Below are 27,545 nucleotides of genomic sequence, written 5' to 3'. Positions count from 1 at the left end.
CGTAAGCATTACAACCCTAGATGTTCATTATGTAGTCTCACAGGTGAGCTTTTATGCATTGGAAGGGATTTAATTCACTACTTGAGTGGAACCATATATCTTGGTTTATTTTATCCCAAGGGAGGATAATTGCTGCCAAATTGACATGCTTTTTCATGCTTGGATTGGGCTTGTCGCTATGAGTGTCCACTAGTGGTTTCTATTTCATTCTGCTTAGCTCATGCACATCTCGTTCGAGCAAGAAGTAGCCTACATTGGAAAATTCTACTTGTGAGGGTAAGTGCATGACAACTTTCACAGCTATAGTTGAGTGTGTTTGGTTTGGATTCCTTTTGAGTGAGTTGGGTTTTGGATAGCATTTTACCACCACCATCTTTACTTATAGTCAGAGTGTTTTGGCATTTGTGATGAACCCAACATTTCGTGCTCACCCAAAGCACATAGAGGTGCATTATCGTTATGTTAGGAAGAGATTATTTTCAAGAGAGGTCAACATGGCTTATGTGCCTATGTAGGCAGACCCGATTGATTTTTTTGCAAAGGCTTTGCCTCATGAAAATTTCAAAACTTTCTGCAAAGATTTGGGCCTACTCCCCTTTGTGGATTGATCACATAGGGTTTGGCACTTCCCTATACATGAGTACCATCTCATGTTCATCGCATCGCTCCAGGGGGGTTTGTTACCATATTATGGTAGTGATGTGTGTAAACATACGCAGAACCGTCGGGGCACTTTATCCCCCCGTGCTTGTATTTACACCCATCACTCTAGGGTGCTTACTTTCCCTCTTTAGGAGTTTTTCCCCTCGGCTTGTATATACACCTATCACTCTAGGGCACTTTTTCCCCTCTCTAGGAGGTCCCCTTCCCCTTTGTATATATGTCCACCACTTTAGGGCAAGGCTTATCTTTGCATTGGCACACTTAGTAATACTACTTCCATTGTTGTATGCTCTTGAGCTTCTCCTTCATCTTTTGCATCTTTATGTGGATCCTTGCAACGGTATTTCTCACATGCATGCTTATGCTAAACTAGACAAAACTAATGGTTAGATGGGAGGACATAAAATATTCTTAACAAAAGAAATTATATTATTTTAGAAATACAAACTGACAACTAACGCATGCATGCATTAGTTAATTGGAACATATTGATTTACACCCTTGTAACAATCAAGTGATGCAAAAAAAATTCAAATTTTCATAAGAGAAGTGGAACTACTATGGTTATCTACACAACATATCATGAAGATAAGAAGAGAAAACACATGCATCACAAACAAAAAATCTTAGCAAATCTCTATACATGTAATGAGCATAGATTTCAGCCCCTTTGTGTCCCCATGAAAACTTGACGACTACTTTGCTATATGCAGGTGTATCCTATGGCTCTTAGGCACATGTAATCTTAGTCACCATTCATGGTAAATTAGGTGTAGATTTCTTGTATACAAACTCAAACAAATCATCAATTAGGAACAAAAGCATAAAGACATTACTAGATGCATGGCTAAAAATTTTAATCTTCAATGACTTGATCATCAAAGTTATCGGGTTAAACTAATAAAGTGCCTACTTTGCCCCATCTAGATTGACTCCAAAAGCCTTGAAAACAACAAACAATTCAATTCTAATTTAAAATATAGTGACACAACCATGTCTTGCATGTTGTACATCATAGAACCATAAACATGATGCAAGAACCCAATAAGATAGGAGCACGTCAAGTCAACATACTTGGTTCTTTATGTTGGAGATCAAGCTTATGACCTAGCCTAGGAGTACCTTAGTCCTAGATAGCTTCATTTTAAGCATTCAATAAGGCTAAAGGGTTTTTTACTCTTTGGGGTCTTTTTACCTTTAGCACCTTGGTGAAATCTAATCATGCCGATCTGCTATCCTCGCCACGGCGAGTCCACACACACTCCTTATTTTTCGTCTCAAAGCTCATGGCCTTCACCTACAAACAGAAATCATCGTCGGCCCTTGGAACCTCGTAGCTCAAAGCTTTAATTTTCTTGGTTAAAAAAGGTTGTAAGGCTACTCCCACAGGGATTCAGCTTAAGTGACAAAAAATCAAGTCGTAGGTTTCATTCAACTGTCTTGCATTATAATCATCATAAAACATGTTCAATACTTGTTGGGTAGATCTTTGATGTAGCATTGGATTGCCTCCCATGATTTATAAAGTTATTTTATTCGTTTCTCTCTTGATTATCTCTCTTTCCCCCCTCTCAAGTCTTGAATGAAGACTCGTCAATTAGCTCTCTCTCTCTCTCTCTCTCTCTAACTTATGGAATTGTAATTGAAAGCATGTCATACAAATCATCTAAACAAAAATGTACATGTACAATTACAACTGTGATGGTTGATCCTTGTTGGGCAATAATAAGATGTAAAGATATACTCAGTTGCATGGCCATGATGCCTTTATGTGGAAAAAATCTTCAAGATAAACAACACTAAATCAACAAAAAATTGCAAGTTTTAGTATAATTATCAGCAATTCTTCAAGTTTTGACCTAAAAACCAAAAGATTTTTTAGTGTGTGTGCACGCACGCGCACGCTAATAAAAAGGGGAAAATGGTATAACCTTTCTATCACCAAAGTGTGGTAGATTGGTTATGCGATTTCCCTCTTGAATAACAGGTCTTGAGTTCAAGTCTCCTCGTCGGATAGATCTTTATTAAGGTTTCTTGGGATAGTTTCCTATGACGTTAAAATACTCTTCTTCTCAGGTGTGTGTGTGTGTGTGTGTGGGTATGTGGGTGTGCTAATAAAAAGGGAAAAATGGTATAACCTTTCTATCACCCAAGTGTGGTAGATTGGTTATGCCATTTCCTCTTGAATAACAGGTCTTGAGTTCAAGTCTCCTCGTTGGATGGATCTTTAAGGTCTCTTGGGATAGTTTCCTACGACGTTAAATACTCTTCTTCTTCTTCTCCTCCTCCTCCCCTCCCTCCCTCCCTCTCTCTCTCTCTCTCTCTCTCTCTCAACTGCAATATGCAATGTGCACATCCCTGAATGAAATAGAACAACAATGCATAGGGTGTTCAACATGAGTCTTTAACTCAACATTTTTAGATGAAGGAAGCATCCGGAGTTTGGCATTTCTCTAAGCTCTTTAAAATAACGTATAAATACCTCCCTTCAAATTGGAACGCTATGTGTGGATTTGTGTAGGAAAAAAAGAGAGTTTCTTTATGGCCTTCAAAAGGCAAAGTACAACTCAGATGGATTTCAAATGAAAAGTAAACTAAGCTTTCAAAAGCAAAGTAGAGTCATCCTTTCATTGACAAGTGGAGGGCTTCTTTGGCCCTCTAATTTTGAAGCTGCCTTATATATAGTATAGAAGTATAGATAGATAGATGGTGAGTTTTCTATTTTGGATTCTATCCAAAGATGGAACCAGAATTTCCCAATTTTAATTTAGAAGCCTCTTCCCCATCTAGATCTTTTGTTTTTTACCCATGTACATCTTTCCTCGTCAAAGCAAATCAAAGCAAAGTAATAAGAGAGGACTTTCGCATAAAAACTTTCAAATATAGTTAATGTATCGCTAAAATTTCCATATGTAGGCTTCCTAAGTTTTTAGAGATAAGTTTCTTCAGAGAGGGTCATATTTCCTCTTGGTCTCCCACCAACGCTCACAAGAAACCGAGATTTAGTGTATTTTTGTAACTAGCTAAAATCTTAAATCCTAGCAAGATTCCAAGCTTGCCTTGATAAAAACCGTTGAATCTTTACAAGGTCACGTAGAAGTAGGCAAATACTTCAAGTTTTGACTTAAAAAGCAATTATAACAAGGTGAGGAATCACAAAGGCCCGGTCAAGTTAAGGAGGGGATGAGAGTTATGGGGAGTAAGTTTAAATGTGTGTCTATATTCACATGTATTTTAATCTAAAATTGTATTTTCCATTATACACACATAATCACAAACTCCTTATATGTTATAAAGGGCTCCACTTAAACATTGGCAATTTAAAACAAAAGGAAGTAAAATATAAATAATAATATAAAGACATCCATTGATAAACTAACACAAAAAATATATTTTAATGCTTTGATAAGAAAAGATAGGTTTAATAAGCATATGAAATAATAAAACAATTGAATGAAATGGACCTTCATGAAGTCCTTAAATTAAAGTTCTATGTCATAAAGTAAAATATCAAGGAAAATTTTATTGAGTCAATATTTCACATCATGGGATCAAACCTGGTATGATGCACTTCTTAATCTCGTGTTCTCTAAGGCCTTTTTGAGCATACCCCAAAGCATTTAAAGTGGCAAGCTACGCAACTCACTCATTCTTCCAAAAGCAACACTTTCACAAGCGTTTCTCGAGGGTCACAACAAGAAGATATGTACATGCCACCCACAATGACATTTTGGGCTCATTTTTAAAGGCTTCGTGCCCTTCGGAGGCACTTTTACCTTCCAATGAAGGGCAAAAATAATTCTACCCTTCAGAAGAAGGACATGATATTGAACTCTTGGAGTAGCCCTTCTAACGTGTGCTTGAATATGGTTGAATGAAGGGTAGTTTAAAATTTACCCTTCAAATGAATGAATGGCAACCATGAATTGTTGCTAAAGTTAAGGGGGGATGAGAATTATAGGGAGTAGGTTTAAATGAGTACCTAAAAGCATGTCATTTTTGTTATGTTTTAATATAAAATTGCATTGCCCATTAATCACAAATGCCCTATATGTCACAAAGCACCCCATTTAAACAACAAGATTAAATGTACACATTGGCATTTTATAAAGAAAAATAAAATGAAAAGAGTGTTAAAAAACAGTGAAATAAAAGAACTTATTCACACGCTAAAACAAAAAAATCAATACATTTATAAGAAAAAGAAGATCTTGTCTATGAGTCCCTTAAATGAAAGGATTCTTTCACAAAGTGAAATATCAAGGAAAATTTTATTGAATCAATAATTAATGAAAAGCTCCTAATATTAAGAGCTTTCATGTTCCATTTTCTTTGCACCATTTGTGCAGCAACATGCACGATTATAGATGCGGCATCTTAGGTGGTGATAAGGATGATAGCCTCTCCCTATAAAACACCATGGTGAGAACTCAACCCCTCGTAAGGTTATGATTATTAGAATGACTTGAAGTAGAAGCCTAGGAACAATCCCAAAAGATCTCACATCTCTTTTTTTTTTTTTGGGGGAGAGAGAGAGAGAGAGAGAGAGAGAGAGAGAGAGAGAGAGAGAGAGAGAGAGAGAATCTAGAAACCTTATGATTAGCTTGGTGTATGTCCATGTGTTACCTGATACAGCTAGTGCTCTTGAGGTTCACATTGCAGTACATGAGGTTGAAGATGTCTTGAATTTGCCAAAAATCAAAATCAGGCGACTGGATGGACTTACTAATGAATTTTTTTCTTAGTATGCTAAAGCTTTGAAGCACCCCACCTACAACCCTTTGTTAGCATGTTTGGAGTTATTATACTATGCTAAATTCTATGAAGATTGGGCTCATTAAGTTGTTTCCCAAGGTCCCTTCTCAATGCAACTTGAAAAGTTCCTCATCAATCACATTATGCAATGCTAAATGAGATAGGAGCATGAATATGGGGTGGGTGGAAATGGGAAAAATTAAAGGATTTGAGAGGACAGACCCGCCTTGGTAAATAAGTGACAATTGAGTCACTAATACTACCATCAATTATGGCATGAAAGGTAGAACCTATATTGATGGAGTGTATACATTGGATATACGTGGGCCACACCCATAGCATCATCAATCCTGAAATGAAACTCTAGCCAAGGTGATTAGAGGTGTTCTAGAAATCTAACTAAACATAAGAAAATATTGATTGGATCATGGATGATTTGTGCAGGTGTGGGCTTTCGTGACCGAAAGGAAGGAGCATAATTAAAACCCGGCTGACCATTAAGAGTGGTATGTAAAATATTGCAAGTTTTATAAATCCATATTGCACTAGAGTCTGATGCAAGCAAGTAGCAATAACTTTTTTGAAAAAAATAAGCCACCAATGTTAGGGCAACAACTTGTAGTCCAAGCATTAATTGTTTATTCTTGTTTGGTTTTAAAGATAGACAAATAAATTTTTGGACTAAGCAATGCTACCTTGGTCTCTTTATGAGCTTGCGTCCACTCTATGCATGATCATGCCCAATTTTTTCTTTCTTGGTTGCACAAGTAGCATTTCTAGGCATTGGGGTGGCAAAGACATGCAAAGCACAAGCATAATGCATTCAAGCACCTTAACTATTATCATTGTGTGGGCTTTCTGGTCAATCAATTACTTTCACGGATCCTTGGCAAAATTATGATAACTGTCTATTAGAAATTGTAGGCATGGCCTTCTCATGTGCAGCTAGAAGTAGTACAATCATGCTTTCTGTGGTTTTTCAATCTCTTAGATCACTCAAGTCTGACTTCATGATTTGAAAGAAAACGACCACAAATTGAGAACGATTTGGGTCTCATGGAAACCCATACCCACCCTTCAAAGAATGGGCGCAACATTTTGGATTTATCAGCAAAAATAATCCAAGAATTGGAGTGTTCTTCAAGAGATGTGTGTTGATTCCATGCAGTTATGGGTGTCCATTGTTTGCTGAGTAATTCATATGTCGAAGGCTACTCTTCCACTTGCCAAGACTACGATAGAGGCAACATGGTGGCATATGGTAAATGCATATGAACCAATTAAATGTCAACATTCCTCCTTGCTCACTTTTTCTTGTGCTTTCATGGAGATATTTAATGAAGTTTGTGGATTGAAAGCCACCCTCTCATAGAGAGACAACCAAGTCTTTAATATCTAAGGTGCTTGCCACCTCTAGAACTAGTACATGGCATTGCAAAGAGCACCTTTGCTAACAGCTTTGCCACATGGTTGAGCTAGGTATTGTTTGTCTAATTTAATGTTGTGTCACCACAATGTAGCTACCTTTTCTCTTTACCTAGTGTGACATCCTTATCATATCCCTTGTGGGTAACAAGTATTTGGGAGCAACTTTACAATTGCTTTCCTTCTCCTCATGTGCTCATTGTCTTCGTCATTGATTACCCTTTGCAAGATTAGAAGGAAGAAAACCCAATAATTGACACTTCTTTTTGCACAATTCAATCACTTAATCACTTATCCTCTTACCGTTCCTCTCTGATTTTATCTTGCTTTTTTCCCTCACGATGATTGGGTATTTGGAAAGTGTTCTCATGCATGTCATCTTGAGTATATGCAATTGTCTCTAGTTTATGCCTCTGTTGGGATTTTCGGCATAATTGGACCAACAAGATTGCCTTTAATTCTTGAGGTGCAAGTGGTGTTCAATGGCATGCATTTCAATTGAGAGGCACTTTGCTTTGGAATGTACCTTTCGCTCACCATTGCTTGAGTCATTTCTGCGACAATTGAGCAAGTTTGGAAGGCTAGCATGGCATCTTGACGTAGACATTTATTGCCTAATTTTGTAGCATGACTACTTCGTCATCCTGGCTATATGCTTCTGATGTACATGTCCAATATTGGTCTTCCAACCCTTGTGCATATTTGCTTGATTGGCTGTTTGACCATGTACATTTCTTTGGGCAATCAATATGGCTACATATTGAGAGAGAGAGAGAGAGAGAGAGAGAGAGAGAGAGAGAGAGAGAGAGAGAGAGAGAGAGAACGCAATTATTTGTTTTTCAAGCGATTTAGGTTCTGTATGACTCTATTGTGTGTGGTGGACACTAGAGTGCCTGCACCTGTCTCCATTGTGATTGCATGCAATCAATCCGTTCCACGGTTAAAATTGCAACTTTCCTTGAAAAGAGCTTAGGCCACCCACATAAACATGACATAATCATAACTTGTGAAAGTGAAACAAGCAACCTTTCGTAATAAGGTTTTCTTATGATTACCGCCTTGCTCTATCAATACATATAAGATACTCTGCTCAAGGTGCAGACCGACTACATCACCCCTCATGGTTACATCCCAATATGAACAACCTTACTTGACAAATCTGAAGTTTATCTAAGGTATGAACAAAAATAGATCATGCTACATTTCAAGATGTTAAATATCAATTGTGCTATGTTAGTTCCTGATGTGTTAACCTTCTCTATTAGAAATACTTAAATTCTGTGGATAATGAGTACCATTGTTTTTCACACCGAATGTAACATGCACAGTAGTTTATTGTTGCATGTGTTTGCCTCTTGGTTGAGTACTAGCATTTAAGCTCTTTCTATAATTTGCAAGTTCATACCAGTTTTCGCTATTATGAAGGTAAATATCTTATAAAGTGAAGGGTTAATTAAGTTTCCTAGGCTTGTGTCACACTCCTATTAGAGATGAGTGGGGGGGCTGAAATTGAATCAATGTGTGAAAATTCCTGTTTAAAAAGCATTATATGGCTTGATTCTTAAAACATGACCACACCTCAAAACATAAAATCCAAAAAATGTTATATACACTCGTTCATTGTGCGTCTACCTTTATAAAATTGGCCAGTTTGAAAGTGCATCCTTCTCGAATTAGACTATACACTTTGCTGAGGTGTGAGGGAAGAATATAATATGTGCTCATGATCAACTGAAACATTATCACCAACTCTTACCCATGTCTCAGAAATCTTCTCTACTTGTCCATTGTTCAAGTCGATGACGGTGAAGTTCCGAAAGGTCTGGAGGCCGGTATTGTTGGGGTGGCACTTGCTGGCATCGATAGCTATCACACGGGGCACTACCGCAGCATTCACATAAATAATGTTATCTTGCCCTCTCACAAGCATGGTCCGCTCGCCTCTACCTAAGCTTAATGTTTTATGCATGTGACCAAAAATCACTAGCTGTACATTGTGTGAACCTCTCTCTTTGACTTTCTTGAGTGCTGCCTCCAAATCTGGAACATGCCAAAGACGATGAGCACAGATTAAGCTTTTGAAGAGGCACAAACAATATCAAATTTATCGGAAAAAAAATAAATCAAAATGAGAGCCTTTCCGCTTTGCCTGATTCACAAGAGTACCCTATGTGCAGATAAGATTTCTATGTGATTCATGTTCTGCATTTTGCTAGTGTGAATAAGAGGACGTGTTGGTTATTGCATCTACATAAATATGCCTCGCAAATAGGCATTTATGCTCTCTTTCTTTGCAGGAAAAGAAAAAATCATTCACAAGCTCTGCTTGAAGTGAAGATAGCTTTGAGCATCTGCATTACACACGCATATGTGTTATGGGCAAGAGTGCATGTGCACGTGAGCACCCACACACAAGACACGACTACTTGCATGTGTACACAGGCACATCCATGCAGAAGATCAGGCTTAGCTGGCTCTACAGGCTCACTTCTTTGTTGACATTTAGCGTTTGTTACTTCAGTATTTTGTATTTTCAATACTGGACATTTGGACAGGAAAGGACAGAGTATAGAAAGCATTTCCAAAGGTCCTCCTCCCTTGTCTCCTCCTATCCGGGCACCCAGCATGGCATAAGTGGAAAATCACATACAGCAATATGGCTCAAGAATTGAATCGTTACCGACATGTTGTAAGTTTCTGCGTCTCTACTCTCAATGCTCACCCTGTTTTCAAGTAATATAATACTTAATCAAATAGGCTTACCTTTGTAGACTAGATGATGTGATTCAATCAAACTTTGAAGCAGATTATTAGTAACTGAGTGCTGAACACGTCTTCATAAGCATTTTAAATTCTCTGAAAGCTTTCACAGGCATGCAATGCTTACTTGGTGCTCTCTCGATATACACAAGTCCCCTCTTGTTAATAGCTACTGTTGATGACACAGTGGTTCCTCAGACAAACTTCTTTATGCAGAACTGAATGGATTAAAGTGTCCCATAATCCACTGTTTTCCCCATGAAGAAACCAATTCAGCACTTTTCTTGCAAGGACTCACCAGGGTCACCATGGTCTCCTGAAGATTTTGCGCTCCAGTCCTTCCCACATATGTCCATGGGCTTTGAACCTAAGCCTGTAAAGAGACAACAATAAGAAACAATCTGTTATCAATAGAAAGTAGCGGAGAAAGCTAATGTTTGATGCCTAAGTATACATATTTGGATAGCTCTACTAATCAGAGGCAAACAATGTTTACATTCGAGCAAAAGCAGACCTGGAAAAAGAGATGGATGTGGGTTTTCACTGATTTACCTCTCTCTCAATCATGCATTTTTCCACTTCAGTATCACTAGTTTCAGCATCTATGGTTTGCACTCTACTTTTGGAGAGAGAGAGAGAGAGAGAGAGAGAGAGAGAGAGAGAGAGAGAGAGAGAGAGAGAGAGAGAAATGAAATGTTATATTAAAGTCTTCAAAAGGCCAAAATGACCTATGAGACCAATCTCTTACAAAATGGTGAACCTAATACCATGTCTAGGTACAAAAGAACTAGAACAAAGATACTACTACTAGAGAGAGAGAGAGAGAGAGAGAGAGAGAGAGAGAGAGAGAGAGAGAGAGAGAGAAGAAGAAGAAGAAGAAGAGAATTGTAACATCGTAGGAAACTATCCCAAGAGACCTTAAAGATCTATCCGACAAGGAGAGTTGAACTCAAGACCTGTTATGCAAGAGGGAAATGGCACAACCAATCGACCACACTTGGGTGATAGAAAGGTTTTACCATTTTCCTCTTCGTATTAGCGCACGCACACACACACACACACACACACACACACACACACACACACACACACACCCGAGAAGAAGAGAATTTTAACGTTGTAGGAAATTATCCCAAGAGACCTTAAAGTCTAAAGATCTATCCGACGAGGAGAGTTGAACTCAAGACCTGTTATTCAAGAGGGAAATGGCATAACCAATCTACCACACTTGGGTGATAGAAAGGTTATACCATTTTCCTCTTCTTATTAGCGCGCGTGTGCACACGAGAAGAAGAGAATTTTGACATCGTAGGAAACTATCCCAGTCCTCCTGCTTACTCCCTTAGAATATAGACCAGGTACTCTACACGTGACACCAGATGCAGGTCATGAGTTGGATTTCTGCCACCGAGACACAGTTTTCACCACGATAGGCAGCATCACGCTTTGGACCATGTGGAAGGCTCGATGTGCCCGCATTTTGGGCTCGGTCCTCCCCTACGTCCACAGCTCTAACAGCCATTCAAACCGAGCTGCTGCATACTCTTCGTAGTCATTGGGATTCTTCAGCCGGCTCCTCCAGGGCAGCGGAGCAGCGCCCATGAGTCCTTTTTCACAGATGGGCGAGATCGTCAGTTCTTTTCCGTCGAGATCATGGCCAGATCACATGGCATTATGCAACCCCACAGTGGTTCGGTTTACATTGCTCGTATAGGTCAACTTGATGTATATATAGTTCACACCTTGTTAGCCCACTTTTGTACTTCCTCTAGGTGACAGGCCGCTGTGCATCTCTAGAGGTCTCTTATGTACACAGAATACAGCCCCTTTTCTTGCCAGAGAGAAATGAAATGAAATGATATATTAACGTCTTCAAAAGGCCAAAATGACCTATGAGACCATCAGATACAAAGTGGTGAATCTAATACAATGTCTGAAGTACAAGTACAAAAAGTACTGAAAGTAAAAATAAAAATGAAAACTGAAATGAAGTGTGAAAATGTAGAATAGGCCCTCAATGACAATTTGGGTGTCATGCTAGAATGCCTCTGATCCTCTGCTGGAGCCTTCGTCAATGTAGTGTGCTCCTGTGTCTTGGTCGTGGTCGTCTCGATCTCCCGAGCTCAATCGCCTTGTCAATGAGGGTGCCTCTGGTATGAATGGGGGTACAACCCTGTGCTGGTGGTTGGTCTCTTGGCTCCCTCAATCCAAAGAAATCTATGATCTGTCTCTGCGACTGTCGTACTCCATGTCTCCCCAACAGACTGTCTCTATGTCGGTGTAGCTCAAGTAGATATAAGCTAAGGCATCTCTGGTCCTGATATCTCATGACTCTATCTAGGGGTCCAAAACCCTCCCTGAATAAGCAATGGAAGCGCCCTCGTATCTCATAATACACAGTGCAGTGGCATATGTAGTGTAGCTTTGTCTCTGGCTCTCTACCGCATAGTTGACATATCCTAGACTCTGGTGGTATCCCTCTGAATCTACCCGTCTCAATCTCCAGCTGGTGTGAGGATGTGCGAATCTGACCAATAGCACATCGCAGACCATGAGATAAATGAGTGTCCATGTAGTTCGGACGAGTCACAAACCCATCCCCTGAAAGTTGGAGAAGGTGCTCTTTGTAGAAAGCCATCTTCGTGCCCAACTCTTGTATCGGTTCTACCCATGTCCTCCTGGTGTCCAACTGTATAAGATCCTGACGAATGAGTCTAGTGATCTCCGTCCGTGTGACTGGCAGGGAGGGTGCGTCCAAGGAATACTGAAAGGGAGGCAATCTATCCATGCTGAAACCATGTCTCTGAAACCATGAGGTCATCTGTGCATACCAACATGATGCATCTCCCTGCATCGCTAACTGTCTAGAGGACTCAAGAGCCAGTCTAGTATATCTCCCTCTATGTGTATCCCATAGACTATGCATAAAGGACACTGATATGATAAGAGCCTCAATCTCTATAGGAGGGGCGGCTACCCCCGCTCGAATAATCGCATGTGGTACAGAAGCCTTGGCTCTAACCATCCGAGATATCATAAATACCAAGGGTCTCTCCATGTTCCTCCAACTGTCATGATTCACAGATGGTCCCCAAACTTGGACCCCATAAAGCATAGCTGAAGCAACCAAAGTATCAAAGAGCCATAGTTTTGTTCGTGGTTCTTGAAACTGAACCTGCGAACACATCCTCTCTAGCCCTCCTAATGCCGCATAGGCTCTGGATAGTCTAGTCTCTGCTGCTCTCCTTAGGGTAAACCTCGGTCCCGTGAAACCACCCCCAGATATGTATATTCATCTGTGTACTCCACAGTGTCTTGGCCATATACGAGTGTAGGTGCCGATCTCTTGACCCACTGTGGTGTGGTGTTAAACACCATAACCTTGGTTTTACCAAGGTTCACAGACAGTCCACTATCCTTTGCAAAGTTGTGCAATGCATCCAAATGTCATGCCCTCTGGCGACTCTGACATTAACACAATATCATCAGCATATAATAATAAAGGGATCCATGTCCCTGCCAGTTGAGCGCCTCTGTCACCCTCTCTGTCAATGTAGTCAGAGACCTCATCTACATAAATACCAAAAAGTGTAGGGGACAAAGGACACCCCTGTTTCACTCCAATAGTCGAATGAACAATGTCAGAAATCCCCTCAGGAGTGCGTACCTGGCCAGTCACTGAGCCGTATAAAGCCATGATCCCCCATATGATCTCTGTGGGTACTCCCAACTTCAGTAGCCTGTGCATCAATCTGGTCCTCGGCACTGTGTCAAATGCCTTGCGGAAGTCCACAAAGCAACAATACATCCGTCTCCCATGTGCCCGACCCTCCTCAATAATGGCTGTGAGTGTAAGAATATGGTCCAAAGTGGAGAAACCCCTCCTGAACCCAGCTTGTCCTGCTGCTCGTATGCCCTCATTTTCTGCCCATTTACTCAGTTGCTGTTCAAGAATGGATGCATACAACCGTGCCAATGTGTGCCCTATCATAATAGTACGGTAGTTCCCTGGTACCGTGGGGTCCCCTGCCTTGAAAAGAGGTACAATAGTAGATAATCTCCAGGACTCAGGTAGTCCCTCACACATGACACGGTTAAACAACCGCGCAAGAACCTCTGACAGTAAATCTCTAGCATGTATCAAGTGCTCTGCCACCAAACCATCATGATCATATGCTCTCCTAGTCCTCATCCTGTCAATGGTGTTCTTCACCATCTCAGTGGTAAAGAAGGTACTAGTGGCTGGACATGGCTCTAGAGGGTCTGGTAATGGTGGTTGCCCAGGTACTGTATATAATGATGCTGCATATTGACCCCAAATCTCGGGAGAGGTAATCACTGGAGGAGGTGAGTGCTCATGGAAGAGACGCCAGGCCTCACCTGAATCTCGGCTCAAAAAGAGCTGATACAAATCACGTTCCATCTGGGCTAAAAAGGCCCACTTCTTCCGTCGCACTAAACGCTGAAGGGCAATCTGAGACTGTCTATATGTAATGACTCCAAGTATAAGCTTGCTCTGAATCTGAACTCTCATCTCTCTGCACTCCTCATCATACCAACTATTCTGAGGCATGTTCTTAGAACGTCTTCTCTGATCTGGTTGAGTGTGTGGGTATGCCTCTGCTGCTGCCCCATGCAAGATCTCCGTCAATAAAGTGGTGATCTCCTCCACTATATATACAGGCTGCCCCCATCCATTTGTAAATCTCTTCCACATAAACTGAATCCATCTCTGGTGTAAAAGTATACCGTGTGTGTGCAATCCTCCGTGGTGTCTGAGAGACCTTATACTGGAAAGAGACTGCAAAAGTCAGGAGAGCATGGTCCACTGCTACTCCAACAGGCCTAGGGCCCACACTGAGATCTTGAATATGAGAGATGAAGCTCGGTGAAGTCATGACATAGTCCACTGTACTGGCCCCATGTTTGTGTGGAAAGCATGTGAATCCCCCAGATGAAGGAAAAATCTCTAGACCATTAAGTATGGCCACACCATGCGTAGTTGTCATCTCCATGAGATATCTCCCATACTCTGTGTGCTCTTTATCCTGTGAGTGTCTGTCAAGTCCCATCTCCGATATATCCATCTCTCTAAGCATCTCCTCCGAGGTATCATAAAATACCGTTTGGGAGTTGGCCGTCCTGGCATTAAAGTCTCCCAAGAGAATGATATCTCCATCTCTAGAGAACTCCCATATGTCATCATCAAGTATAGAGAAAGGGGATTGCCCTCTAGGTGAGGTATAGACTGATGTGCTAGGGGGAAAGTAACATATAGCAATGTATAAGAATCTGCCTGTCTCAGCTCTCAGTCTCACCCACATGTATCTCGCCTGGTCATCTCTCCGGACAATCTATAATAGCGGCTGCAACTCTTCCTTGAATAAGACTGCTACCCCTCCTGAACCTCGACTTCCATGCTGGGATCTAGCGTCTGGCCGACAAGCTGTCTCCCATAAATAGCCAGTCACACTTGGCATCAACTGTCCAGATTTTTGATGTGTCTCCGAGTAAAAGACAATGTCTCTATCTTTGAAGCTATCTTCAAAGGCACCCACATCCAGCCTATATGATCCATTACAATTCCATGCCGCCATCCGGAGTGTGGTCCCATATGTCTCGCACCGTCATGCTGTGCGTTTTTCCAAAACCACTACTTTCCCTCCTCTGTAAAAGGCAATTTTTCCCTTCTCCCTTGCTGCCTTGATCTCTGGCATCAACTCTTGCATATGTGCTATTTGTGCTAAAGTAAGGTCATCCCCCATAAATATTCCAGTTTTCTTAAGTGCTGGTCTCTTCTTCAGAAATTCCTTCCTTGTTTCCAAAGTCGGGAAACGCAAAATAAGTGCTTTCTCTTTGACGTTTCCCTTCTCATCCACTCCCTTCTTTCCTACTCTCCAAGCACCTGTGTGCATAGGTTCTGGGATGCCCATGCGCTGCAAGAGTTTCTTCACTTCGTCTTCTACATTTTCGGTGTCTTTGATACCAGGAATACGCACATGGAGGGCTCTAGTCCTCCTCTTCTGTTCCTCCTCAATGGTCATATTGATGATGGTAGAAGTCCGTGCGGCTTCTGGCATCCGGGCCTTTCCTTTCTTTGCACCTTCAATCCATTTTTCTGCTTTGTCAACTTTATCCTGTGTTTTAGAAAGGCGCTCCGCCCATGAGGAAGCCTCTTTCGAGTTTAGTTCTTCCCCTTCGCGCAGAGTTTTCACCTGCTCCTTAATATCTTCGAGCTCCTTTAACATCGAGGGCTGATTTTCCCCTTCTGTTTTGGGCATAATTTTGCACGCTGCAAGTTCCCCTTTAAGTTCTTCAATCACTGCATCTTTTTCCTTCATGCACTTTTCCACATTGGTTTTCCAAGATTCAAAGCTTGCAATTGCCTCATCCAACTTTTTCTGCATGATACATTCCATTACATTCACTTCTGCCCGCATTAGAGCCTGCATCTCCCCTTTCACAGATAGATACATCTCATCATGCTTATCTAGCATCGCTTTATCGAATTCTTTCCTCATATCTGCATACATAGAATTCTTATAACTCTCTGCGTTTGCGTACATCTCTTTCCTGATGTCATCTCTCATAAAGCTGAGCTCAGATTTAATCATCACTTGAACCCTCTCCATCATTAAATCATCTTGGATTCTGACGGTTTTCCCTGCCCGCAATGAGCTTGGCGAGAGCATGCTATCTCTGTTCCTCCGCTTGAATGTCACTTTCATTTTTTGTGGCGTGGTGAAGCCACTTGCTTCACCATCCTCGACTGGTTGGTCCATCCGAGAGAGAAGAACAAAGCGAGCACTGAGTCAAGGCCCTCACCAGCTGAGGTCTGGCCTCCGCCCTGGTTGGCCTTGCCCTTGTCACCAAGTCCTAGCCCTCGTCCTGGCTGACTTGACTGCTCTCGTCCTCGCCCTGGCACTGGTCTCGTCTGGTTGCCCTTGGCTCTCCTAGCCCTCTCCCTTGGTAGGCAGCTAGCTCTCGCCCTTGGCACAGCTCGCCCTCGTCCTTCAGAGGTTAGGGCCCTCGTCCTCGCCCTTGGCAACCTGCTCGCCCTCTTGACACAGGACCAGCAGCTCGACCAGGTCCAGCAGCTCGCCCCGCCTTCGACCAGCAGCTCGCCCTCGTCCCTCGTCCTCGTCCAGCAGAGAGAGAGCTCGTCCCTCGTCCTTCGACCAGCAAGTTGGCAGCACGACGAGCTCGTCCTTCGTCCAGCAAGGCAGCGCGAGAGGGTTTGACTCAGCCTGCTCGCCTTCGCCTCAGTTTCCTCCCCTCAGACATCTCGTCCTCGTCAGCCTGCTCGCCACATAATGCTCGCCCTTGTCAGGCTGCTCGCCCTCGTCAGTCTGCTCGCCCTGGTCCAGAAGCTCGCCTCAGGCTGCTCGCCCTCGTCCACGCCCTCACCTCAGGCTGCTCGCCCTCGCCCTCGTCCAGCTGCTCGTTCCTCAAGCTGCTCGCCCTCGCCCTCAGCACAATTTCCAGAGAGAGAGAGAGAGAGATGAATTTGCTGCTGTACATAGTTCTTAGAAAATAAACCAATTGAAACCCAAGGCATGCCATGCTCACCTGTTGGTCCATTATGTCCAAGAAACACTAGGACGTGTCCTGTTGGTGCTTGTAATGCCAAACTTGATATTTTCCCTGCACTGTGATTCATGCCCTGAATGCCAAATCTAAAAAAATGGTTCAATCAAAATTTATTCCCATAGCGTAACAAAAACATGAAAGCCCACAAAAGAAGTCGAAACCATACAATTTACACACACTCATTCATGTGATAATGCTTGCATGTCTGCTTAGCCCTTACACATGCCTATGTCATTAGCAAACGATGATTACACCATTGGTTGACAAGCTTGATGCCTTTGGTCAAGAACGAACTCTCCTAGTAGCATACTAGTCATCTTTCACTTCTCCAGCCAGAAATGGAGGAGTACTATATTTGCAAACGCTCAGAATCCCCACAGATATAAGGCTATCTCATTGTCTCTTCAAATGAGAGTTTCAGGATTGGTTCTCGGTACGTGGCGAGCCACAAAACCAAACCTAAATGGGGACACCACTACATTCCAGATCCTCTATGTGAGAATGTGCACACATATCCTCCAACGGGGCTAGAAAAGAGGTATGACATGCTAGAAAGCTGATTCTCCAGTTTGGACATCCCCCACACTAGAAGAAAAGCATGGCCATGTGGCCAACAATTGGCGTACTCAGCCAAATTTTCATGGGCTTACCCGTGCTAGAAATACAAGCTCTTGCAAGTTAGGTGCATTAATCATACTTTGGATAAACAACTATAGCAGGCTACAATGTCACTTTCACAGGATACACAGTTAGTACAGTTGGTCTGGTCTGGTTCACACTGGACGGACTCTCTCGGCTGGGCAGTGACATGTGGCAGGGATACGGACGGTGGTCTAGTGGACATTGTGGCCAGGTCACCACCACCACTCAGTTTGGAGATAGACTTAGATGGCTGACATTTATGAGCCGTTGGTGGCTCTTTATGGTGGGACATATGAGTAGTAGCTATTGGGTCATCACGATCATCTTCTTCATATATGGTCCAATGTCGTCATCTAGAGTAGAGAGTCTATACACACAGCACGTCTACACTATCCCTGCACATCTGAGCCTCGATACCCCCATTGTACCCGTGAGTTCTGGGCTGGAGCTGAGTGTGCTGCCACGCTAGTATCTGTACTGGTTCCTTTGAGATAGTCGAGTCCATATATTCTGGTCTGCTGCTGTCTCTGTGTTGATTTGTTGTTATCTATTGTTTCCTGTGTTTTCGTTCTGTTTTGAGTGAGATGTCACGCATATTGCACTGAGGAGCACCCACTGTAGAGAGCACGACACACTATCCACGCTACAGGTGCTCTCATTTTTGGCACGCTCGGTGGGACCTCAACTGAAGTCTGTTAAGGTACAAATCAAGGAGCTAGCTAGTTTACCTAGCCTCGCCTACTTTGCCTTGCCCAGTGCAGCCTACTGGTCTGGTCCAGTTTCACCTAGACAGCTTAGTCTAGCTGACCTAGTCTCTTGCCCCGCTAGTCTGGTCCTCTCTTGCCCTGGTCCAACCAGCTCTCGTCTTGGTCTAGTCCTTCCTCATCCCTGGGCTAGTCCTTCCTCGTCCCTGCGTCCTTGGTCCAACCAGGTGGTCTAGTCACTCGCCCTGGTCTAGTAGAGTTTAGACCGGTGTTCAGCCAGTTAAAGGTCTTCTTGCCCAAAGCTTGGTTGGGTTTGTGGTTACTGCATGACACATACAAGGTGGTCATTAGAGCGTCAAAGGCGCACTACTGAGTCCTCTGAAGTACTACAACAGAAGGCGTCAACCCTCGGTACCTAGTAGAAGTCCACCAACCTCATCACCCATACCTCCACATACGGCATCATCCATTCCTCCATCCGATTCTACATCTTCCACGTCACCTAGTAAAGCCCTCTCTCATTTTGTTACAACAAGCTATTGAGCAACAAGCTCCTGAGCAAGAGGCCATGGAGGAATTGGCCAGTGTTTTGGCCAAGCTAAACATCAAGTTTCCTACTTTCAAGGGACTCTCCTCAGAAGATGCAGACAACCATGGAAAGAGGTTTGTATCTCTCTGTAGAGGTCGTGGTCTTAATAGAGAAGATGCTTATTTGGTGTTGTTTCTATCAACCTTGGATGGTTTAGCAGACAAGTGGTACAGTCAGTTTGCAGAGAATCACTTTCCAACTTGGGTAGCTTTAAGACAACAGTTCTGTGCAGCATTCAAGCCAGGTGACTTCCAGGAAAAGGTTTTGGATGAGTTGGCCACATGGTGCTCCAGCCAGAGGAGACTTTTGCAGAACTCATGACTAAATCCAAGTCTTTGGTTGCCAAGCTTCCTCAGCAACCGGGGGAATTTATGGTTAAGAAGTGGGTGGAGAAGGCACTTCCCAGCAAAAACTCCGAGAGAGTCTCCGACCTAACGCCACTCTGGAGGAGCTTGTTGCGGCTCCTACTAGGATAGAAAGAGCTAGGAAGTTGTTCACCAACTCTCCTCAGGTAGAGACCCCCTCAATGTTTTTGGAAAGTCCTTCTGATCCTTTAACTTCTTTACGCAGAGAACTGGAAGTCTTAAAGTTACAGCGAGCTCTTCAAGAGGAGAGGTCCTTCTCTCTTAGACAGGAGAAGCCTCAACATCAAGAGGCATTGGAACAGATCAAGCGTGAGCTAGAAGAGCTCAAGTCTCAACACGAGACTAAGGCTATGGTTTGGTGTAGCTCATGCCGCTCTCCAGGGAACCCTCCACATGAATGCCCCCTTCGGGTTTATTGCCACTTCTGTGAAAAGTCTGGACATGAAGACAAGGACTACTACTACCTCAAGGGATTGCGACAAATATAGCAAAGTCTTCGTCCTACTCTTCAACAAGGGCCACCACCTGCATCCAACATGGTTTCTCCCTGTGGCCATCCACACCACATGCAACCTTTATTGACAAACCCTCCTATGCAAGGTATACATAGCATTTTTTTCTCTTAGAGCTTTTATCATACCCATGCTCCCTCATCACCTCAAAGCTTCTATGCTTCCACCTCCAACTCCATGCACCGCCCTTCGACTCACCCATTGAATCGGCCCATTTTGTGCTACAGATGCGGGGAATATGGTCATTACCAAAGCAAATGCCCTCTGCCAGAAGGCATTTTCCCCTCCGTGCCATCATTGCCTGAAACAAAGGATCACTACAATAAGGATTGCCCTAAACTTCGTGCATCCACGGCTTCGAACCCAAGTCAAAGCCAGAATGAGTTTATCTTTCCAAGCTCAATCTAATAGCAGTTAGCACCGTTTCTTAGCCGCCCCCTTCTACCCACGTGGTTACTCCTCAAAATAAGTTGCAGTTGGTAGAGGAGCCATCGGGTGTCCTCACTTGGGCCCAGGGAGCTGCTCTCGGTCTTAGCATTCCAACAGGTTCAACTTCCCCACACATTCTCACAACAGTGAATACCGTGCCTTCAGCTGTTGACAAGCCATCCCCCATTGCCAAGAAAGAATCCACATCTTTGCTCTCCGATATTGATGAAGCTTTCTTGGAAGCAGTTTCCGATCTACAGAAGATCAAGGTACTAGAGAAACCATTGGTAGAAATAGAAAAGCTTACAGTAGAGACAATCTTGAAGAACACCTTCCAACAAGTGTCCCTCTATGACATGCTCCAACTAGATGCGAGTTTTAGAAGTGACACCCTTGTTATTCAGTCACTTTACCCCGGAGCAAGTCCTAGTGGCAGGCACCTCCCAGTGCGACCATCAGAGTCTTATATGATATCCCATCCCGCTGCTCCCCTCATTGATTATAGAAGCCCTCGTCTCACCGTGTCCGTCTTGGGGCAGCAATTCTCAGGAGTGGTAGTGGATGGTGGATCTGGCATCAACTTGATGGCCGAGTTCACTATGTTAGCTCTAGGTCTACAGCCTAGAGGACAGTCTACCCAGTGGGCATAGTGGACAATGTGCCTCTCCAGGTACAAGACTTTACTTTTAACTTGGATTTTGTTGTGGTTTGTCTTCCTCAGGTTGAGGGCTGATTTCCCTTGCTCATCGGTAGACCATGGTTGTGACACACTAAAGCACTTCATGATTGGGGAAACGATGCCATGTGGATACATACTCCTGGCTCCCCGATGCAACCCATTCGCCTAGAAGGAGGCATGGATCCCGTCGTGCAACATAGCTCTTTGTCCCTAGAAACCAGCCTTGAATTGGAACAGCCTACTCCACCTGACGGGTCAGACGAGGATTTGTTGGAGTGATTGGACAGTACCAAATCTGTGTCTTGATATGGAGTCTCTATTCAAGCTTTGCCTGACGGTACACCCTCTTCCAATGGTTGCAAAGTAACACAACCCAATAAGTCACTTGAGTCAGCTCAAAGGGTGGAGGTCACGAACCTACTCACTATGCACCCTTGGTGGAAGCCTTTGGATTGGGTGAACCTACTGTTGCAAAATTGGCTTTATCTGACAGGAAAATAATTCTAAATGAATTATTGGATTTATAAGTGAGAAGGGTTTTCTCGCTTGGAACACCAAGAAAATAATTCTAAATGAATTATTGGAATTTTAAGTGAGAGGGTTTTTCTCATTGGAGACATCCGAGTACAGAGTATTCCTAGTGCGTCATTCAAAGTAATGATGGGAGCACTGAGAACGGGAATATCTGTAAGGCCACCAGGAATGGGTACTTTTGATGCGTCACATCGGATGGGTGACAGGGAGCATCGGGAAGAAGTATCCGACCATCCGGGAACGGACATCTTTGATGCGTCATAGGATGGATGACATATAGCATCGCGAAGGAGATTGTACAGTAAGTTCGGTAGGAGAGGACTAGGTGATGTGTATTGCAGGGATGTTATGCCCCGAGTCTGGAAGGTGAGATCCAGAGGCGAGAACCTTGGTTCTCAAGGATTTGGAATAAGGAATGGAAGTTCCTTGGAATAGGGTTTTGCCCTAGGAATCGGAAGCTGAGGCTTCCGGGAACCATCAAGTCTTATTCTAGAACGAACGTGGTAATACGTTCGGTTCAAGTGCTTGTATAGATTTCTCCTCAGTAATAAAGATACTATTACGGGGGGGGACAGCCCATCTTCTGGTCCCCAATACTGTGTCGATCTTCTCACTCTATCTCTCTCTATCTATTTCTCTCTATATCCTCTGGCTTCAATATTAAGTGATAAATTTTATTTATCCGAGTATATTTTATATCGCTATGCGCTCCCGTTTGTGACAGTGGTATCAGAGCAAGGTCTCCTCTTTTTCTCTGTAAAGGAGGACGACTCTGGGAAGTAACGGGAAGAAGCCATGACAAGCCAAGAGAGAAGTAAGTAGGCGGAACCCTAAGTCCTGCAAGGAAAAGCTCGCAGAGTTGGGAAAATTTTTCTCTCTACAAGAAGTCGACACAAGACTTTGGATTCTCTACGAAGGTGAGAAGAGCATGATGCTCAAGAACCTAGAGAATCCAAGGAGCGGAATACTCAAGATCCTTCAGAACCCAAAAGATATCCATGAACATCAATCCAGAACCATAGCCAAGAAATCCTATCATTTCGGGAAGGATAGGAAGAAGGTCTCTAGAGCTAGGAACACTCCAGTCAAGTTTGATACTTTTGACAGAAGGGAAGATGTCCTGAAAGCTACCACTTTGATTCGAGAGTTTGAAGTTGCCTTTGCCAATGGCAATTTTTGAAAAGCGTCGAAGGTGAGGCATGTGGCCAAACACCTCAAGGGGATTGCAAGTACTTGGTGGTATACCAAAGCTCTGCAAGGAACTCAACAAGACTTGGATTCAATTCAAGGCTGAATTTTTCGACAAATTTTTTTCCTCTACGCTTTGAGGAAGGCATCCAAGAAGATTGGGATCGGTTTGCCCAATAGGAACACGAGCGAGTCAAAGCACGTAGTGGTTCACTCTTGCCAAGGTAGCTCCGTTCTTGATCCTCTCTAAGGAAGGAAAGATGAAAAAATTTAACGAAGGACTTTTGCCCGAATTTCGTAAACCCATCTGCAAGATACTTTGCAGCAAATGGTGGAGTCAGCAATAAAAGCTGAAAGTGTACACCTTAGTGTACATAGAATACAATCCCCGCAATGGGACGAGAACCATTGAACACAGAAACAACGAATTTTTGTTACCTCTCCTCGAAGGATACATTGCTATCCCGAGAAAGTTTGGAGTAAGGGAATTCAATCTAACTCCTGAGTTTTTGACCCTCAAACTTTAAGTGAGAGGGCAGGTCTTTGATCAAAGTTAAATCTTTGAGGAACTCATAAAATGCGTATTGCTTTTATGCACGAGATATACATGTGTCTAACCAGGACAATCACTCTCGAGTATTTATGAGAGTAGGATCAATTTGAAACATTGTTTTCTGAGATGAATTGGTTTGCTCAACTAGCCGAAAGGTCAACTATTGATCTAGTATCCGGTAGTTCTCCAACAAATTACCTGCTATTGCGGGTAGGACGGCAAAAAGGAAGGAATCATTCCGCGATTTCAAGCAAGAAAAGCTTTCAATAAGCTTGAGTACCTTATGAACCAACACCCCCTACCCGGTCAGGGAAAGACATGGTAGTGCTTTTCACACAAGTGAATGAATACTCTCTTTACAAGGAAAGGAACAAGTGACGACTACGGCTTGTGCTTGATGTCACGTGACACATCCAATCCTATGTGTCCGTGGACAAGCTACATCATAGCAAGGGTTCAGTCAGTCCAATCAGTCTAGATTTAGAAGTGATCTGGCACTTTTGTGAGTCTATTCGTGGACCATGCATGCCCAGTCACTTAGTGTAGATGCATATCCTCTGGTTGCACACAGCATGATCATCAGTATTCCCATCAGAATCCATTAGAATCAGTCAGGGGAATTTTCCAGTGCATTTAACCTATTTTTCCTATTTTTGACATTTTTCACTTATTATTTTTAAGTGACTTTCCAACAAAAGTAGGTAGGGCAATTTTGCTAAGTTTGTATATAAGCAAACTAGAGCTAGCACTATTTGGCAGAAGAGGCAGCAGGAGCACCTTGCTCAACAGGCAACTTCTCAGCAGAACCTTGGTGGATTCCCTCCAAGCAAGATCCCAAGCCTTGGCGTTTTCTCCAAGTAGCAGATTCCTATCCCTAGCGTTTTCAACAGCATTCATCATTGGAAAGTCAGCCCTTGGCGTTTTTGCATCATATCGTCGCCGGAAAGACTAGCTTATGCTTGGCGTTTTTCACATGCCCAGCGTTTTTGGAAATGCAAGACCAGCTAGCGTTTTTGGTCAACCTCAGTCTCTAGCATTTTGGATTTCAGCAATAGAAGACTTGCAGATTTAGCCCACAAGAAGTAGCAGATTCAGTCCCGTAAAGATCATCAGTTTTCAGCCATGAAAAACCTCAGTTTTCAGCGTCAAAGAACCACAGAAACAGCCCTCCAAATCAGCGTTTTTGGACTAGCCGCAGATTTCAGCCCTAAAGTCGTCGTCGTTATCCCTGTCGTCGTCACCGGCATAGTCCCAGGTTGCATCAGTCCATTGCATCGTCATTGTACCACTTTGTGCAATCAATAAGTAGACCACTCTCGCCGACGAGAGTGGGGCCTTCGGAGGAGGGTTTTACAACGTCTCTGGTGTCGTATCTCTCTTCTCTCTCTATCTCTCAGTCTCATACACTTGCACGCACATTGTCCATTCACTTTGTTTGTGATCATAGCACTTACAATTAAGAATGGAAGGCTCTCCCTTCCATAAGAACTAAAAGGAACCTTGAGCACAGTTCGGAGCACTCATCTTGAGCAAAGCGCAAACAATCATTCCGCTGCACCTAACATTGGTATCAGAGCTTTGGTAGTGTTCTGTATCACTCAAGGAAAGAACCACAAGAATCACAAGAATTTTTTTTGCTTGTTGCGGTCGCACGAACCCAAGTTCGCTTGGGCGTGTCGATTCCTAATCGTGTTTTTGAAGAGTGACAGGAATCCCAGGAAAGAAGGGCTTGTCCAACCTCCCCTTGTGTCTCTTTTCACTCATTGAGAGCGGACCGTGCAGTTAGCGGCTGGCCAATCGACGTGAGGTGGGAAAAAGCAACCTTGGCGTGAGCGTAGGGCCGCCAAGGGGTGCGCCCGCGGAAAGGAGTAGAACTCGGGTGAAGAGAAGATCCTTCTCAAACGCGGTTTGCAAGCGAAAGAAAACCTCAAGAACCTCAAGAACTCAAGACCCACAAGAACCCAAGTTCCTCGTGAACTTAAGAACCCAAGACCCCAAGAACCCACAAGAACCCAAGACTTCAGTGGATGGTCATCACTCGAAGCAGAATGGATACTTCGCTTGGAGGTGATGAGCATGAGAGAGGCGAAGAAGAATTTTCCCCACCAAGAGGTTTTTCCGACCCTCCCCCTTCCCCATCTACGCCAAAGATTGCACTAACTCCTATGGAGGAGTTGCCGCAGTTGTTTATGGACAGGAAGTTCGACTACGAAGAAAGAAGGGCAGCCATAGATCGTGACTACGAAGAAAGATGGCAGCCATAGATCGTGAATATGATGCAAGAATGGAAGCCATAGAGCGTAAGTACGACTTGGAAGCCAAAGAAAGTCAAGCCAAATTGGATCGCGAGAACAAAGAAAGAGAATCAGAATTTGATCGTGAGAACAAAGCAAGACAAGTAAAATTTGATCGCGAGGACAAAGCAAGACAAGCACAGAGCGACCAACACATGAAAGAGTTCTTGCGACTCTTTTCTATTGTGCAGGCGCAGTTTGCATAGAATCAGGCAAAGTCTCTCAGTCTCTTCTTCTCCCAAGCATGACACACATGATTTGCATGATGATGATTTGATTGACAATGATTTGCATGATAATTTGAATGACAATGACAAGCATGATGATTTGCATGATCAAGATGTGATTTCTCACGAGCATGATGAGTTGCATGAAGATGATGTGATTGTTCACAAGGATGATGTGTTAGTGGATGCTTTTTCTAGCGAAGCTAACCTCGTTGTAGATTCGATCAATCACGAAGAACCGATCTTGGCTTTCGAGTTGAGGTCAAAAAACCCCCACAGGATGGTTCAATCATTCAGGAAGAACCGATCTTGGCTCTCGAACCTAGGTCCAAAGAACCCCCACAGGAAGTATTATGTGTTCGCATGATTGATACGCACGCATTGTTCGAGTGTTTCATTCGTGATCGTTTCCTGTATTTTCGTCAGCATCTTTATGTGCTCCCTTTTCCTAGACATGACATATTGTATGTTGAGCACGTTTCTCTCATGGATGAGCATGAATGTATGCGGATTTTTCATGAAAAGCTGAAAAGTATCTATGTAAGGATGTCCCATTCCATGTCTCTTCCTTGGCATGACACATTCGTAGAACGAGCACATGAAAGTATGAGCACCAATCATGCGCATTTCTGTTGTGAATTGCCACAGTTGATTGCTCTAGATCATAAGAGAAAGATTCGATCTCATTGTTTGCGTGTATGTGGTGAACGGTTTGGCATTCCGTCTACATTGCATGCACAGTCTTTAGAGAAGACAAGATTTTTTCCATTCACTTTACATGGAATAGGTATGTTCATGGTTTTGTGTTGGAAGTGGTTTCAGGAATTTTCAACCATGGAGATTCTTGAAGAAGAAAGAAGCTCAACTCTAGAAGAAGTTGAAGCATTGAAGAAGACTTTGTGTCGCTTTCGGCGCGGCCCAAAGAAGCAAGCGTTGCAGACCTTTATGAAGTTCAAGTACCGCACGACCCACACATCAGAGTGGGCCGGCGAAGAGTCCCTTCCAGGATTCCGGATGCTATTGGCGATCTCCCTCGACGCCATACAGTTCGGTACCAGTACCTCACTTTGAAAAGGAGGGGATGTCACGTGACACATCCAAACCTATGTGTCCGTGGACAAGCTATAGCATAGCAAGGGTTCAGTCAGTCCAGTCAATCTAGATTTAGAAGTGATCTGGCACTTTTGTGAGTCTATTCGTAGACCGTGCATGCCCAGTCACTTAGTGTAGATGCATATCCTCTGGTTGCACACAGCATGATCATCAGTATTCCCATCAGAATCCATTAGATCAGTCAGGGGAATTTTCCAGTGCATTTAGCTTATTTTCCCTATTTTTGACATTTTTCACTTATTATTTTTAAGTGACTTTCCAACAAAAGTAGGTAGGGCAATTTTGCTACGTTTGTATATAAGCAAACTAGAGCTAGCACTATTTGGCAGAAGAGGCAGCAAGAGCACCTTGCTCAACAGGCAACTTCTCAGCAGAACCTTGGTGGATTCCCTCCAAGCAAGATCCCAAGCCTTGGCGTTTTCTCCAAGCAGCAGATTCCTATCCCTAGCGTTTTCAACAGCATTCATCATCGGAAAGTCAGCCCTTGGCGTTTTTGCACTAGATCGTCGCCGGAAAGACCAAC

General features: G+C 43.3%; 1 protein-coding gene and 1 long non-coding RNA gene across 8 annotated transcripts in view; one reads left to right on the top strand and one right to left on the bottom strand.

Annotated features, from left to right (window-relative positions):
• Positions 1–8,363: 8,363 nt before the first annotated feature.
• The window catches only part of LOC147431403 (Calcineurin-like metallo-phosphoesterase superfamily protein), a 133,891-nt gene continuing 114,709 nt past the window's right edge, over positions 8,364–27,545 (bottom strand). For all 3 annotated transcript variants that reach the window (XM_086494019.1, XM_086494018.1, XM_086494020.1), the window contains 3 exons: positions 17,173–17,279; positions 9,902–9,976; positions 8,364–8,883 (listed from right to left, as the gene is read on the bottom strand). In XM_086494019.1, the coding sequence (XP_086350145.1) occupies positions 8,522–8,883; positions 9,902–9,976; positions 17,173–17,279 (544 nt within the window). In that variant the 3' untranslated portion in view covers positions 8,364–8,521. The remainder of the gene's footprint in view (positions 8,884–9,901; positions 9,977–17,172; positions 17,280–27,545) is intronic.
• The window catches only part of LOC147431402 (uncharacterized), a 182,622-nt gene continuing 164,002 nt past the window's right edge, over positions 8,926–27,545 (top strand). The window contains exons 1-2 of one of the 5 annotated variants that reach the window (XR_015185693.1): positions 8,926–9,532; positions 9,820–9,957. This is a non-coding gene — a long non-coding RNA (uncharacterized LOC147431402). Of the gene's footprint in view, positions 9,533–9,715; positions 9,958–27,545 lie in introns of those variants that run through there. The other 4 variants (XR_015185691.1, XR_015185690.1, XR_015185692.1 and 1 more) reach the window with 4 other exon arrangements.

This window comes from Adiantum capillus-veneris, chromosome 21 (genome assembly GCF_014529385.1).
Source record: "Adiantum capillus-veneris isolate H3 chromosome 21, ASM1452938v2, whole genome shotgun sequence".
Lineage (NCBI taxonomy): Eukaryota > Viridiplantae > Streptophyta > Polypodiopsida > Polypodiales > Pteridaceae > Adiantum > Adiantum capillus-veneris.
Note: the sequence above shows the minus strand (reverse complement) of the source record. Positions and strands in the feature narration are given on the sequence as shown.